The following is a 14,988-nucleotide window of genomic DNA, read 5'->3' as shown; positions in this document are numbered from 1 at the left end:
CTCACACATTTTTTTTTTTTTTTTTTGTCTCTGCAAATGAGGTTAACAGACGGTAGAATGCCACTCTGCTTGCTGGAGCTTGTTTCTGCTCTTCCACTCCGCAGCAAAGGGGAGGGATAGGAGGTGTGTGTTCTTCAGGTGTGCTCGTCTCAGCGGGGCCTTGTGCGTATCCTCACTAGACGTTCACTTGGTGTCCTAATAATAACTTGAAAGTGCAAAGTCTCCAGAATGGCTCTGCGTAATTAGCCTTTAGCAGGAATCAAGCTAATTGCGGAGTGGTAATTGGGCACACTTTCCTAGTCAGATTGTCTGTTGTGTTGCGCGCAAACCCACCGCGCAACGACCTCCTACCTTGGCGTTTCATCTCACTTGTCACTTTGATTTCCATGTGAATAAATAAAACACACTTTAATTAATTTCTTCATGTCATCTTTTCTGCGGGGAGGTGAATGTAGTGCATGGGATTCCAGAAGGAAACTAGTAGCAAATGTTACGACATAAATGGAGGTCACAATGGGATGTAATGTGATATTTGTAGAAAATGTAAAACTACTCTCATTATACAGTGTGATAGAATTTTAAAAAGGCCCTTTTTGATGTCAATTAACGCAGGGCCGGCTTGGAAGAGGAGATGGACATGCTGCGAGTCCAGGCTGCGATGGATCGGGCCACAGTGAAGGAGCTCCACCTGTGTCTCACTGAAGAACACCAAGGTGAATCAATATGCATTTTTGTTTTGATATCTTTTCAGGGTTTCCCAAAATTAGCATACGTGACAATCCCTTAATTCAATGGGTTTTTTTTCTGCCATAAACAGACCCATGTATTTGTGCTGTGAGGACTTGATGACAAAATGGCAAATAGCGGCTACCGCAATGTGTAAGAAGGGCCTTTTCCATTGTGGCACTGCGCTTCAGGTTGAAAAATGTTTAACTTAGGAGTGGCCTTTCTGTGACATCAGACGGCGCATTTAATCGTAAAAGGGGTTGGCAGAGTGATTTTTAAAGTGCTAATAGTAATAATGAAACCAGTGGGAAATGTGTCCATGCTACTTCCTGGTAAATTGCTAAGCAACCGCTACCAAACAAGTACGAGCTGGAAGTGGAGCCCCGTTGTCCCTGCGCCATACCCCAAGGTGAACAACTAGAAAACCAAGTGCAGCGTAAAAAAGACCTTTAACTCTTTGAGCGCCATTGACATCAAATGTCATCAATGTGAATCCGATGGGTCATTGGCGTCACCTACATACATGTCTGGATTGAGCATTAAGATGGGAATGTAAAAAAAAAAAACTACACTATGACTAGCAAACGGCAGAATTGGGTCTTTTTTGGATTAGATCATCATGTGTCAAATCAACATTTGACATTTGTGACCATGGTGGACCTCTGGAAATTCGATCGTTACAAGCAGCCTGTGATTGACCAAAGTGTTTCTCACATCAAGTCTACTCCAAAGAGTGTGTCAAAAATGAGTTAAAAGATGATGTACATTATTTGAATTTAGAAGTAGAAGCGATTACATAATCTACATAGACACGCACATACACGGCACAATTCATGCACACACTACTAAATATTATAACTACTAAATAGCGTACAAATTGTAGTTTGTAAAATGTAACATTTTTACACTGGTGAATATTTGTAAATACATTATTTTTCCATTTAAATGCACATTTTTCACAAAAATCGTTGGACACAAAAATGTATGCCTCAAAACTTTTGTATTTTTCCCTGAGTAATCGATAGGATAATCGATTCCCCAAAAAATTGTTTGTGATAGCTCTGGTTGGTATTTTATATAGGAAAAAGACTTTGTATCTTTGGGGTGTCACTAAAGCAAAAATTACCATGAAAGTCACTCTTGTGCATAAAATATATCGATTCACCAAAAGCTATTTATTGGTCCAAAATATGTGATTTGGGTGAAACCAAACCACATTCTACTGCTGATTACAAAAAACAACAAATGGAACATAGTAGAATCCAAATTTTTGGGGGTGATGAAAGAAAAGCCTCAAAAAGCTCCTGAAATTTCTTGAATGTACTTCCTTTAGCCCACTGAAACCCAATTCCAAAAACCGTCAGTATATTTTTGTTCATTATATTTACATAAACCAGTTGTACAATGGTGAATTAGTTCATTCTTAACGTATCACTTCATTTTTCGCAGCATAGTAATCATGCTCATGGCCGTTGCGAAAATGTTTATATCTTAAACGTGACAGCACTTTTGAATTCCATCCATGCCAATTTGCAAGCCGAATTAACGAGGCGATTCTCGTTGGAATTAATTGGACAACTCAATTAAGACTTGATCAACCCCACTGCTAATTGATTGGTAGATCAAACACTGTTCATCTTGTCAGCACGAACCGTTCCCGATATTTAAAAAGCACATCGCTTTTAATTCAGTTTGCAGCCTTTTGTCAGTCGGTGACCACCACAACCGCTATGGCTTTAATTAAGCAGTTCAATAACAAATCTGTCCTGGATCACTTTAATTTTCCTCACCACCAATGATGGTGTCTGGTGGTTGAGGTGCTAGCATTTCATTAAAAGGATGGCACTAATTAAAATGGAGAGTCCTTTGCTATAGACACTTGAGGCAGCAAGTGAAAGTATTGAGCTTCTGGCAAAGGACATGCTAATTTTACATCTTCTCTGAGAAATAATCACTCAATGGAGATGTTGTGTATTTACTTTTTTTGTCAAATGACACATAACTATTACATTGGTTTTATTTTCATTCATTTTATAAGTGGATGGTTTAAATATGAGAAAAATAATGTTGAGGGATTTACTCCAAAATATAATACATTGATGACCTTTACTTTATGGTCAATAGGGCTGCCATGATTAGTCGACTAATCACGACGACGTCGGTGATCAACATCGTCGACAATTAATTTTAATCGTCGACGCGTCGTTTATTTATATATTTATTTATTGGCACATTATTTTTCTTTCGAGACTGGAGCGTCTGGCTCTTCTGCCGCTGGCTGTTTTCATATCTGCCACGCACATGCGGTAATGGTACACATGGTGATCCGGGTGATGTAAACAGAAGCATTGTGGGCTAAGTAGTGTAAGCCTTACACCAGGGGTCACCAACTCCGGTCCTCGAGGGCACCTGTCCTGCAGGTTTTTAATCTCTCCTTGCTGTAACACACCTGTTAAAATGATCAGCTCATCAGCAAGCTTTTGAGAAGCCTGATAACGATCCTGATCATTTTAACAGGTGTGTTACAAGCATCCAATATTCTTGCTTAATAAAATAAAATGAATAAATCGCCTATATTACTTTACATCAATACAACGTTCTGTCTTTAACTACCAAGCGGCGTGTGGCAGCTAGCCCTAGTAGCTAAAATTAACCACCAACAATCATTGCCGAGGCTTCCATATCTTTTCACACTTTTCAGCCTCACAGAGTTGTCAGTTTGACTTCCAAGTTTTTGTGACTTTTGAGGCATTGGTTTGGTTTCCATTTATTTATTTTTATCATTGTTTTACCTGTTCCACATGCTTTCAGAATATTTACTTAACACAGTGAGGAAAAAGAACACTGAAACACACATTTTAAAGACGTCGTAAAGCTATTTAAACACACACACAAAATGCTTAATGCAAAATGTATAGAAAATACTGTGCATGTTGTAGTGTCTGTTGGATGCTTGCATGTGCCTTTAAGAGGCAGGGCCTGGTGGTGTGGCATGTGATGTCCACGAGTCTGCATGTGAGTGACTTGACGTGAACTGTTGACCAGCAGCAGCTCCTGTGTGAATGTGCTCTTTGTTTTTCTGATGGACTGTTTTCCTGGTACTCTTTTAAAAAAGCGGTATAACATGGGAACCAACAATGATACGTGATATAGCGGAGGAACACTGTATCTCTGTGTACTAGAATGGAATAGAAAGAAAACAAAATCTTCTTAACCAATGCTTTTTGTGACGCTGCCTCTGACACGATAACGTTTGGCACTTTGGAGTCAAAACCTTTTCAATTATTCATCTAATTACTTGTGGGCCCCATCATGAACAGTTTGACTGTAACCCGCATGTCAGGAGTCTTGAGCTCACCTCAACAGTACTGGAAAATAAGTTGTGAGTGACTACAACGTTCACTCGTGAAACCGCTGTGACCTGATCAAAGAGCTTCGGGGTTGGGGCGTTCACACAAGGATTATCTCTAACGAAAGGCAACACATGAAAGGAAGCGGTCCTTTGTGCCATAGCCCATGAACAGACATGGGAGGGGACACTAATGTATGCCGCCATGCCAGGACCTCCTCCAGCAGCGGGCGACTAGGGAGCCACCTTGTCTTCTTATCAAGGTGGTGCCGAGGTGACAACTCCCAATCCGTCGGAGGTGGATAATTTACTCCCAGTGCTGGTCATGTATACCCAACGAACACAGCAGCACTCCTGTCCTAGCGGCTGCTGCTTTTGATTGGATGTGACATGCCAGAAAGACAAAAGAGCCGGCTAATTCGAAGTAACAAACTTCCCAGGACAAAGTGTCGATGCAGCACGAGGGAGCAGGGGCTCCGCGAAACCGATTTGACTTTGTCCTTCTTTTGTCTTTGACTGTGCCCGGATAACTGACCTGAAATGTCCACGTCAGAACAAATTATTTTGGTCACTTTGTTATTCTTTTACCAGAAGGGGATCAACTTGTTTGCACTTCTAAAAAACTGTCAAGGAAATTCATAATACTCAGCGTTAATGGAACATTGGGCCACAACTGATCCATTTCAGTTCATAATTCATTCCAATTGTGTATGGCCGCCTCATGCCTGTATGCATGTTGGTGTCTCCGTCATTGCAGATGTCTAGGCATTAAATATTGTAGAAAATGAAAACCTTTATTGATTGCATATTGTACTACGTGGAACAAAATGGCATAAGGACGGTCAATGGAAACGCACGGCATTTACCCACTGAGAACTTAATTCTGAATTCTTCTCAAGCAAAGTGGAGAAAAGGAATCAGAGGCTGATCAAGCTCATGATGTGTTGTGGAGTAAATTTCAAGACAATATTTTGCCAACAACAACTATAACACTGTTCAACAGCAAATTTTACTCAGAGATGGCTATATATGTCCCTAAATGTAATTTTGACACTGATTTAAAAAAAAAATGCCCTTCCTTTTTTTTCTGGCACATCAGGTTTCTGATTCATTGTTTTTAAGTTTGACCTGCAAAAGCCTGTGCAATACAAATTTTACCATGCGTTGTCATTTATAGCTATGATGTTTCAGATAAAAAAATTCGCCTGTTTCTGAACCTAACTCTTAATTCATAAATAGTAGTAGTAGTAGTAAAACATGTTGACCAGTGTACTTTTGTCATACGATAATGATGACATACATTATAATCTCAAGAGGATATTTTAATCTAGATGTAACCTCTGAATTTGTGAAAAAAAAACTCATAACTGACTTTACGGCCACTTTACAACATCTGGGCACACTAGTGATGAGACACGTTATCGCTTCCTCACCGGACAGGTTGATGTCCCGGAGGTCTGGTTAACCTTACACCATGGCGAGTATGTCTGTTATTTATTTATATTGAGTAATGTATTTGTCACAGTTGATAGTGTGATTCTCTGTGTGAAACAATATGTTAGTCTATGCATATAAGCAGTCCGTTGGGGAAACCTAGTGGACTACAAAGCAGCGCAGCCTGGGGCTGTACAGTTTCCACCAGAGATTGAAGTACTCACATTTGTTTATGATCCCTTGAGAGAGGTTGCATGTTGTGTGCTTTTTCAACATTGTTTTACCGTTTCCTTGTGGACTATTAGATAAACACACTTTAGGAAGAAGATGACTAATAGCTGAAAATTCTTCATTCTTTCAGTTTGACTGGCAGGAGGTGGAAAGAAAAAAAGTGCTTGACGAATGTGCCAACGAAGGAAATTAGGCCAATAGCCGCGCTAATTGATTTAATGTAGCCCCTTTTTAGTGTCCCATTGACTGAGCCGCCTGGGTTTGACGCACCATGTCACAACAAGCACCTTTGTTCTCCTGTGCAGAACTGCTTCGCAAAGTGGAAGAGGAGCGCCGGGTCAAAAGCACTTCCCCGAAAAGGCCCTCTGTTTCCTCAAAGCGATTGGAACAGTCGTTTATGAAGGTACAACGCTCTGCCATCACTTAGTGTTCTTTGTCACCAGCAAAAATAGAAGACAGCCAGAGACTAACTGCAGCACAATGGCTCTGAGGAAATTAGCCTCTAGTCTGTCAGGCGTGATTTGAACATACACGCTGATTTAAAAAAAAAAAAAAAAATGTATTGTTTTTTTTTTGTTCCTGTCACATTTTAGTCACTAGCTCATCATGTCTTCAAGTCAACTAAAATGTTTTTCTTTAAATCTACAGTGCACTAGTTTTAATTAATCATTGAAAAAAATGAGCATAGCTCAACTTTAAAGTCTTATAAAAATCTTATTAAAGTCTTAATACTTTTCAAATGCTACTTTGTCACCTTCCCTCTGCTTTTGTGGCATTGTCTCCTTCCGTGGGTGGCTATTTTAATTTAGGCTGAAAGGTCCCAAGCTTCACCAGCGCGCAGAGCAAAACACAATTGTAAAACGGAAAAACAATGCCCAGAGGCTCAATCTCAACAGGCATCCACTGTTTTATGAAACAATCCCCACGAAAGATCTAATAAAAAGACTACCGGCCTGATTCGTTTAAGGTTTGTGCATTCAAAACGGGTGAAATTGCTTACGCAAATAGATGTGGAAGCAAATCTACTAACCAGGCGCTACCGCAATTGTGCCTGCTAAACATACAAAATTTCCACACAGTTCATTTTGTGCCTTCTGGAAGAATATTGGTGCAGCTATGTCTCAGATGGTGGAGCGGGTCTTCCAGTGACCAAAGGGTTGGAATCCCGGCTTTGTCCACTGACAAGTGCCTTTGGGCAAGACAATTAACCCCAAGTTGCTTCCGGGTTGTTTAAATGACAAACTGATTTCAGTTGTCTTACCAGGTTAATCAAAGAGCAATAGCAATGTAATATTGCATATTGATGAATTTAGTTTGCACAATGTGATTTATCAAACCTGACACAAATTGTGAAGGCTGATTTAGCATCTTTAAACACCTCGCCTGAAAAGCAGGTGCAATTCGCTGCCAGCACTTTTCTCATGTAAACATTTTCGAAATGCCAGAAACAAAAATTAGCGTGAAATATCTGTTGAGCAATAGCTTTCATCTGGAGATTTAATTTCAACACACTGTAACGATTGATGCTAAAGTCCAAGAGAGTATTTTTCGGGTGTGCTGTCCCAAGTTTCAAACATAGTGTTATGCAGGATGGGCAGACACATCCAATTCACATGGCAAGTTAATACATAACAGTTTCTTTGTCTTCCACTCACATTTCCAATTCCATCACTTCATTTTGCAGTTGCTGTGCTCTCCCCATTTGTGAAAACCATTAATGCTATCTAAAGCACACATTCCTCTGTGGTGGTCTCCACCATTTTAACACCTTTTGCCAAAAACATGCGCAGTCTATTAATAGAGAGTGAACACGCTAGTGCCCGCTATTTTGGATCCTGGCACATAAAACCTTATTCCTCCTAGTCATGGCTACTTTAGTCTCATTTGAAGGGGTGGTTTGCAGTTTTACAACAATGACTCAAAAAGAGGTGAACCTGTCGAGCAGGAATGTTGCCAATTTTTAGCCAGGACAGAAACGCATTTACTGTACCACTTTTGCCACGAATTCATGATCAGGTTTGGCCTCTTTTCCATCATCAGTACACTCTAAAAACAGTTGGGGTGAAAAATAACACAATTTTGGGTCAAAAATGGACCGATCCACAACTTGGGTCAATTTGACCCAATTTTCTTGGGTCTACCAAAAAATTGGTAGTTTTGCATAAAACAACCAAAAAAAGAGCTGTTTTGTACAAAACAATGCAAGAAAGTGGGTCAAAATGACCCAATGTGTGTATCGGTCCATTTTTGACCCCAAATTGTGTTATTTTTAACCCAACTGTTTTTAGAGTGTAGACTCAGAAAACACACAGCAAAACATACTTGTCGAGTTAATCCTTTCGGTGCTCACTGAGCTGAAATATCAAGAAATTCAATTAAGTTTATGACGTCATTGCACTGCGGCTGTTCGACCTGAGTTGTTTTTTTTAATCGCAGTTAAATTATCTAAAGGATTTGTTAGAGTAAATGGCTGATATGCAAAACTTAGTTCGAGGCTCCAAATCCTTGATTTCCCTAGATTGAGCAGCTGGAGCGGAGGATGGTGTCCCTGGAGGGTGAGACGGAGCTTCTGAGGGAAGAGAAACAGCAGCTCCTCGAGGCCAACGAAGACCTGGCCCGCGCCTGCCGCAGACTCCAAGCCTCGCTGGATCATCTGCAAACCCAAGAAGCTGTCCGCCTACAGACAGCCCAAGCGCAGGCCCAGGCTCTGGCCTCAGCCCAGGGGGAGCGGCATCGCGGCGAGGTTGCGGCTCTCCAATCCCAGTTGGCCGCCTCTCAAAAAGAGTCCACTGAGCTCCATCGGCGGCTCCTGAAGCTGAGGCAGGAGTTTGGCATTCTCAGGGCGGCCAGGGACTTCTACAGGAAACGTGCGGCGGGACCAGCGCGGCCAAGTGGGATCGCTGGCAACGTTAGCGGCAAGACTAAGTTGAAAACAATTAGGCTCAGGGGTTCATTACGCCAGCGCAGCCACCCGACCGTCATCCCCAATCAAGCCATCAGCTGGCAAGGCCGTAGCCCCAGTCCCTCGAAGGACGAGTGGGAGGACATGAGCGTAGCGAGGTAATGATACACACGCACGCACGCACGCACGCACACGCACGCACAACCTCATTATTTTTAGGTGTTTAGAGTGTGCTGGCGGGCCACAGAACATCGAGGGGACAACGTGCATATGCAAAGCATAAGCAAATGGGTGATTGAATTTCATCCTCCTGTCTAGTTGGTATTCAGGAGCCAACGAGGAATACAAGCAGGAATGATAGAGAGACAGGGAGAGGAGGGGGGGGAAACCACTGTCAGATCCCGTCAAGTGTCCTGGGATGGCTCGCTCGGAGCTTATTGACTGAAATTTGCATGCAAAATTAGAAGTCTCTGTGTACAAAGTTGAAGCGGTGCCAGAAAAGCCCAGGGATAAGGGGGCCGCCAAAGTCTTGATACCTTTCAGCGGTGCCATTTTCATGCACGAGTAATGCGGCCCTGGAATTGACAGTTTGGCAGTTTGATTTAATATACTGGTCCTTTGCATATTCACTAACTCCCCCTCAGCCCACTACCCACCCTTGACAGCTCTAAGGATCCCCCTGCAAGCACTAAACCACCCACCGCACATGCAGCGAACCTCGCCCTGTGCATCGTTGTATTGCTTCTCTTGTCGTGTCAATTCACAAATGTGTCTTTGCCGCTCTCTCTCTATTCCTGCAAACACACACACACACACACTACTCTGCTTGGCTTAATTTAGTTGGATAAATTTTGAATGACCCCACTCGGCTCTCTACCAGATGTCTACAAGCTGTTTAACACCCTCTAAATTAAGACCCATCGACAGTAATTATTTCATGTATGTTTTATGCAAAAAAGCCACTGAGCCGTTTATTGAGCGATGGTCGGAATGATTTGATTTCAAACACTCGGAGCTATTCCTGATATTTAGTCCCACCCTTCCCCCGGTCTCCCACTTGCTCCCCCCCCCCCCCCCCGAACGATCCCTTGCGCTCAGCCCTACCTCCTCGCCGCCTAATTCATCAGACCATAATCCACCCCGGCCCACTGGAAGCAGTTTAGCGGGGACTAGGTGCAGCAATGCCCCGGCTTTCCTAATGCCCTCCATGTGGCTAATAAGCAGCCGTCTAATAGACGCTTTACCTGCGAGGAAGGATCTGAGTGGATTTGCAAAGACGATGTCTAAACTGAGATGTTGTCTTATTTAAGGCACCTGTCGACTCATTTGTTAGTGTTACGGTAAAGCCCTTCCGCATTTCCCATCTCACTGGGGCCTTTCTCAGCAATCTATCGGGCAATGCTATACTTCTGCCTAAAGAAGTTCATCTTAAAATGTGACAAAGGTGTCAGTCCTGTTTAAAGATGCTGACATGTCTTTGTTTTCATCCTCCGCTCCCTGTCTCTCAAGTTTTAAACAGCTGAAGGCAGTTGACTATTTTGACCACATCAGCAATTTCATTGTTTGAGGTCCAGACAGAATAAGAGGCTGGAGGAACGGGTCAGACTCAGGTTCTTAAAGAATAGAGATGGGCATGGCTATTGATTAGTGGATCAAAAGCAGTTGTTTTCTTGAAGCAATTGAGGCAAAATGGAGTGCACTACTTTTCTCCAAACAGTTGATTCATTCTCAATTCGCCTTAGTCTGAAGAAGAACATGTCGGCTATGGGAAGTTGAGCTCCCATCTTTCAGGCAGCATTCATCTCACTATAATGAGAGGGGCTCACATTAAAATATTATTTCAAAGATATGTAATGTGTTCTAATAATTGATCAAGACTGGTATTTAATAAGAACAGAATCAACATGTTTCCGTAAGTATACTAAAAAAAAATCCCATAGTACTGTATATCCTTGAGCACTTACAGATTTTCTTTGCTTTCAAAGTGTCACACCTTGCTGTGATCACTGCTGTGATGGCCGAATGTACAAGGGGTCATCACTTTACGACACAATTCGGTTCTTACTGCCTAATTACAGTAAATATTTATATGAAAATCCTTTCAAGGCAGTAAATGCAGTACACAATTGAGTGATGGCAGCAATGTCTAGCTTCTAGTCACAGTAAATGTACACTTTAGCTCATTATTTAAGCAACACGGATTACCTGTTTTCCCCCATTTACTTTCGAATGTGGTACACTGAGATGGATAGAGAAATTGTGCATCAACAGGAGTGATTAAAGTCCCTGTAAAAGGAAAATACATGTCGATTAAAGGTGACACACCACAGAGAATAGTGTTGCCAAATTTGAATGATTGATAAAAAAATCGCCAACCACCAGGTCATCGTGTGGCTTTCCACGCTAGAGGCGCTAGCCATCAGCGAGGCTCGGGCCTAGTAATAACATCTAATAAATAGCTCACAATTGAGCTGGATAACCATGAATTGAGTGACTGCGCTGAACTTGTATATCACTGCCCCAAATAATAAAAATCCTGTTGTCACAAACAAAGGTCTAAAGTATTTTTTTTTTTTTTGCTTTTTAAATTTTTTCAAAACCACTTTCCATCTTTATGAGCACATGTATGATGTCAAACCGGTGACGGTGCGGCTTGCGGGCAGCCCAGCCCGCCGCTACGCGAGCACCCGCGCTGGTCCGTCTGAACTCCCTCCTGACCGGTTTTAACCCTAACTAGCCTCCGGCCTTGTCATGTTCCTGTTAGATCCCCTTACTGTGGTCTCTCCTTCTGCTGCCTTTCCCCATGCTCCACCTTAATAAACCCACCGGCGTAAATGTCACTGGCTTCCACCTTCACGTCAAAGGTCACTGTCAATAAACGTGCATGTTTGTGTGTCTCAGAGAGAGCCCTTACGGTTGCTGTCCATCAGACGCAACCTGGTGTGTTTCTGCTCAGCCGTGCCTCTCGCACACGTCTGTCACACGTTGGCGGGCTAATGAAGGCCACAGCCGCTCTCATACATGTTGATGCATTCACTGTCGGCAACAGACGCCACACTTTTCCCACTTAATTTACACCCACATTTACACTTCCTGCTTAGAAATTGGATGGGGCATTGATTTTCTGTTAAAAGGTAGGAGGGGATCTTGAAATGCACATATTTTGCTTGAAGTCAACTAAATCAACCATAAAAGGCAAATTGGATTTTTGGTCCAAGGGTGGTACACACACAAGCTCGGAGTCAACTCAGACTGTAATGAACTTCAACTTTTTCCGCAGCGACAGTGAGGAATACTCAGACAGCCTCAACAGCGTGCCCTCGGGGACCACACCTCACCGACAGCATAAGATCAAGGTGAGTGTACCCTGCTGTTTTTGGAGTTTAACATGGATGCAATGTATCCTATTTAGTGCTGCAGCTCACCTATCATAAATCACCTCAGGTCTCAGTTTCGGATCTGTTAGATCAACATAGTTTTCACAATTAATGGTCTAACGTTTTCTCAATTAACGCTACTGTGGTCCGCAAGATTGAAAGTGTAAGGACAGTCTGGTATAGATATTATGAAGGGGTGTCTTAAAAGTTTGCAAAAGGCTATTCTTCCATGTAAACTCAAAGTGGTTATGCACTAAACAGGATTTATGGAGATTTTTGTGGGGGCGGGGGTTGTTCTTCTGGGATTAGGGGTGCGGCAACTCTGTCGAGGAGCCGTCAGTGAGTGCGTAGCGTAATATAAGCCTTTTAGACAATATCAATTCTACATAGCTAAAAGATGACTTGGTTTATTTCAAAATTTGGGAGGCAGGGGGGTTGAGCTTCCAGGATATGTGGTTTGCCAACTAGGCCTGGACGATATGGCTGAAAAACGTATCACAATATAAAGTATCTCATATCAGTTGATTTCAATAATTATTGATTTTTTTTTTTTTTTTTTTTTTTTTAAATCCAAAAGGCTAGGGGGTAAAAAGGCTAGATTTAGGTGATGGCTCAGTACTCACTCACCCACTCGTGGATGGCTCAGTGGTAGAGTTGTAGTCTCACAACCCAGAGGTTGTGGGCTTGATCCTCTGCCCTTGTGAACATGTCAAAGTGTCCGTGAGCAAGATACTGAAACCGCAGTTTCTCCTAATGCTGCGTCATCAGTAGGTGAATGAGGAGTCAGTGTGATGTGCTGTGAGCACCTTGTAGGTGGAAAAGCGCTATACAAGTGACAAACCATTTACCAGAGCCCATTTGAATTTTATTTTGAAGTACAATATTTAACGTTTAATACCCTTTAATAAGAGGTCAACACAGTTGTGAAAAAGTCAATGTAGAGATTCAGTTAACATTTTTTAAACAAAATGTGCCAAGTAATTTGTCAGCAACTGCAATGAATATTTGAATATGTACTATATATCTCAAGCATAGATATCAATGTAGAAAGATGTCTTTCAAATTAATTTGTATACATGATATCTTTGCTGTCTTGTGAAAAACACATACGTCAAATTTCTTTCTTTTTTTTCACGTTAATGGTGTGTCTGTAATGTTAAAACTCCATTAACGTAATTAAAAAAAAAAAAAGGGACATATGTGTTTTTCACAGGCTGGGTCCCACTTAAAAACCCAGAAATGTATTTTTAGTGCGTGTGAAAGCTTATGAGCATTTGATGGGCTGTAATTTGCAGCAGTGCCAAATAGTGTAGCTGGGATACAAATTTTGAATTGCCACAAAACCAGGGGTCCAAACTCAACCACTTATGAAAAGTCGGTTTCATGGCGGAAGCAAATGTACTTCGCTGGGCCATCATAGGTTGAGAGGCTGAGAGTCAATCTCAATTTTCTTACCTGCTTATGCCTCCTCTATAAACACTGCCAACCATCCGATTGAAAGAGAAATGAGATGCGCCCAAAAGCCTCTCATTGGTGTGATTTTCTTTCAGATTTTTTTTTCTATTGAACATTTTATCAAACGTGTTTTCTATTGATATTTATCACGTGTCTATCGCGATACACATTGATATTGATTTATCATTCAGCCCAAATGCCAACTCTGTCAGGTGTCGGAAGGGTGATTAGGTTACGTTTTTAAAAGGCTATTCTTCAACCTAAACGTTGCTATACACTAAATTCGGTTCATTTTGAAAAGGTTTTTGAGTGACGTCAACTGAGCAAAATGTCGTAAAAAAATCACTTGAACCATGTAGTGCAATACGAGAGAAAAAGTTACAACTCAGAATAGTCATCCATTGTTGTTATCCTAAGTCCTCTCTCTCCCTTGACTTATTTTGGCCAAGAAGGGAAGGGACTTTGACGAGCTCTGCATTTTATGCTTGAACTTTACAGGATTTGTTGCATTGGTCGCTCCATGTCAACGTTATAAATTTTTAAACCAACCATTTTCTGCGCTCCTTTGTTCACAAAGGCTTCCCGTCTCTCCAGGCCATAAAGCCCGCTCGGTGCTCTCGTGTCCATCAAATGTCTTCACAGTAGAACATTGTAACCCCAAACCCCTGACAGACATCTGCGAAGGAGTGAATTCAAGAGGGGAAAGAGTGAACTTCCTTTACTTTGACAGGTAGAGAGGAATAGTGGTTGAGCACATTGGCCATGTCCACATGAATGCAAGTGTTGTATTTAAGGTTCCTGTAAAGTGAAATCATTTATTTGTTTCCTCTCATTGTCAGTTTTGCGTTGAGGAGCTCATCATTACATCTTGACGTCCAACATTTTCTTTACAATAATATGTTTGATGGGCCCCGACTAGTATGAACTATATTCCGATTAATATTGCATTTGAGGAATGTGAATTAACAGCAAAATCCACCCGTGTTTATCCATCTCAGATGGCTGCCATTTTGCCACCTGCTCTCGACCGTAATGACATCACAGTGACTAAGGGCTCAGATGACGACCGTCACGGCTCACCTGTTGTCTCTGTTTGGTCATGTGACATTCACAAGCTGAGCCCTTCGACACTGTCACGGCATTTTCAGTCGACAGCGAGTGGCTGCACAAGGCAAAATGTCCGCCCCCCGAAATGGATAAAAAGAGGTGGATTTTTCTGCTCAATGCAGATTCCACAAACACAATATTAATCACAATACCGTGTTTAGACTAGTAAGGGTGCACAGAACAGAACTCCTGAATTGCCTCACTTTGCCGCCATGTCTTGTCCTGATCCCTCTTCTTCACTGGTCCACACCATTTCCTGAAGCTTTCTATTTTCAGTCATGACAAGTAAGCACATCTCATCAGTAACATGACTTGTAACATTTTGAGTTACGACTGTAGTGCCCCGTTTCACCTGCACTCATCGCCACCTTGCCTTGAAAAATTGTCACTTATATTTCAAGACATCT

General features: G+C 42.0%; 1 protein-coding gene across 2 annotated transcripts in view; it reads left to right on the top strand.

The window, feature by feature from the left end:
- The window catches only part of cntln (centlein, centrosomal protein), a 107,322-nt gene that overhangs the window by 48,474 nt on the left and 43,860 nt on the right, over positions 1-14,988 (top strand). The window contains exons 13-16 of one of the 2 annotated variants that reach the window (XM_086033555.1): positions 613-713; positions 6,046-6,143; positions 8,259-8,800; positions 11,923-11,998. In XM_086033555.1, the coding sequence (XP_085889681.1) occupies positions 613-713; positions 6,046-6,143; positions 8,259-8,800; positions 11,923-11,998 (817 nt within the window). Of the gene's footprint in view, positions 1-612; positions 714-6,045; positions 6,144-8,258; positions 8,801-11,919; positions 11,999-14,988 lie in introns of both variants that reach the window. The other variant, XM_086033554.1, reaches the window with a different exon arrangement.

This window comes from Filicampus tigris, chromosome 6 (genome assembly GCF_054856515.1).
Source record: "Filicampus tigris isolate MCC_2025a chromosome 6, RoL_Ftig_1.0, whole genome shotgun sequence".
Lineage (NCBI taxonomy): Eukaryota > Metazoa > Chordata > Actinopteri > Syngnathiformes > Syngnathidae > Filicampus > Filicampus tigris.
The sequence above is the reverse complement of the archived record's forward strand: the minus strand, read 5'-3'. Positions and strand labels throughout refer to the sequence as shown.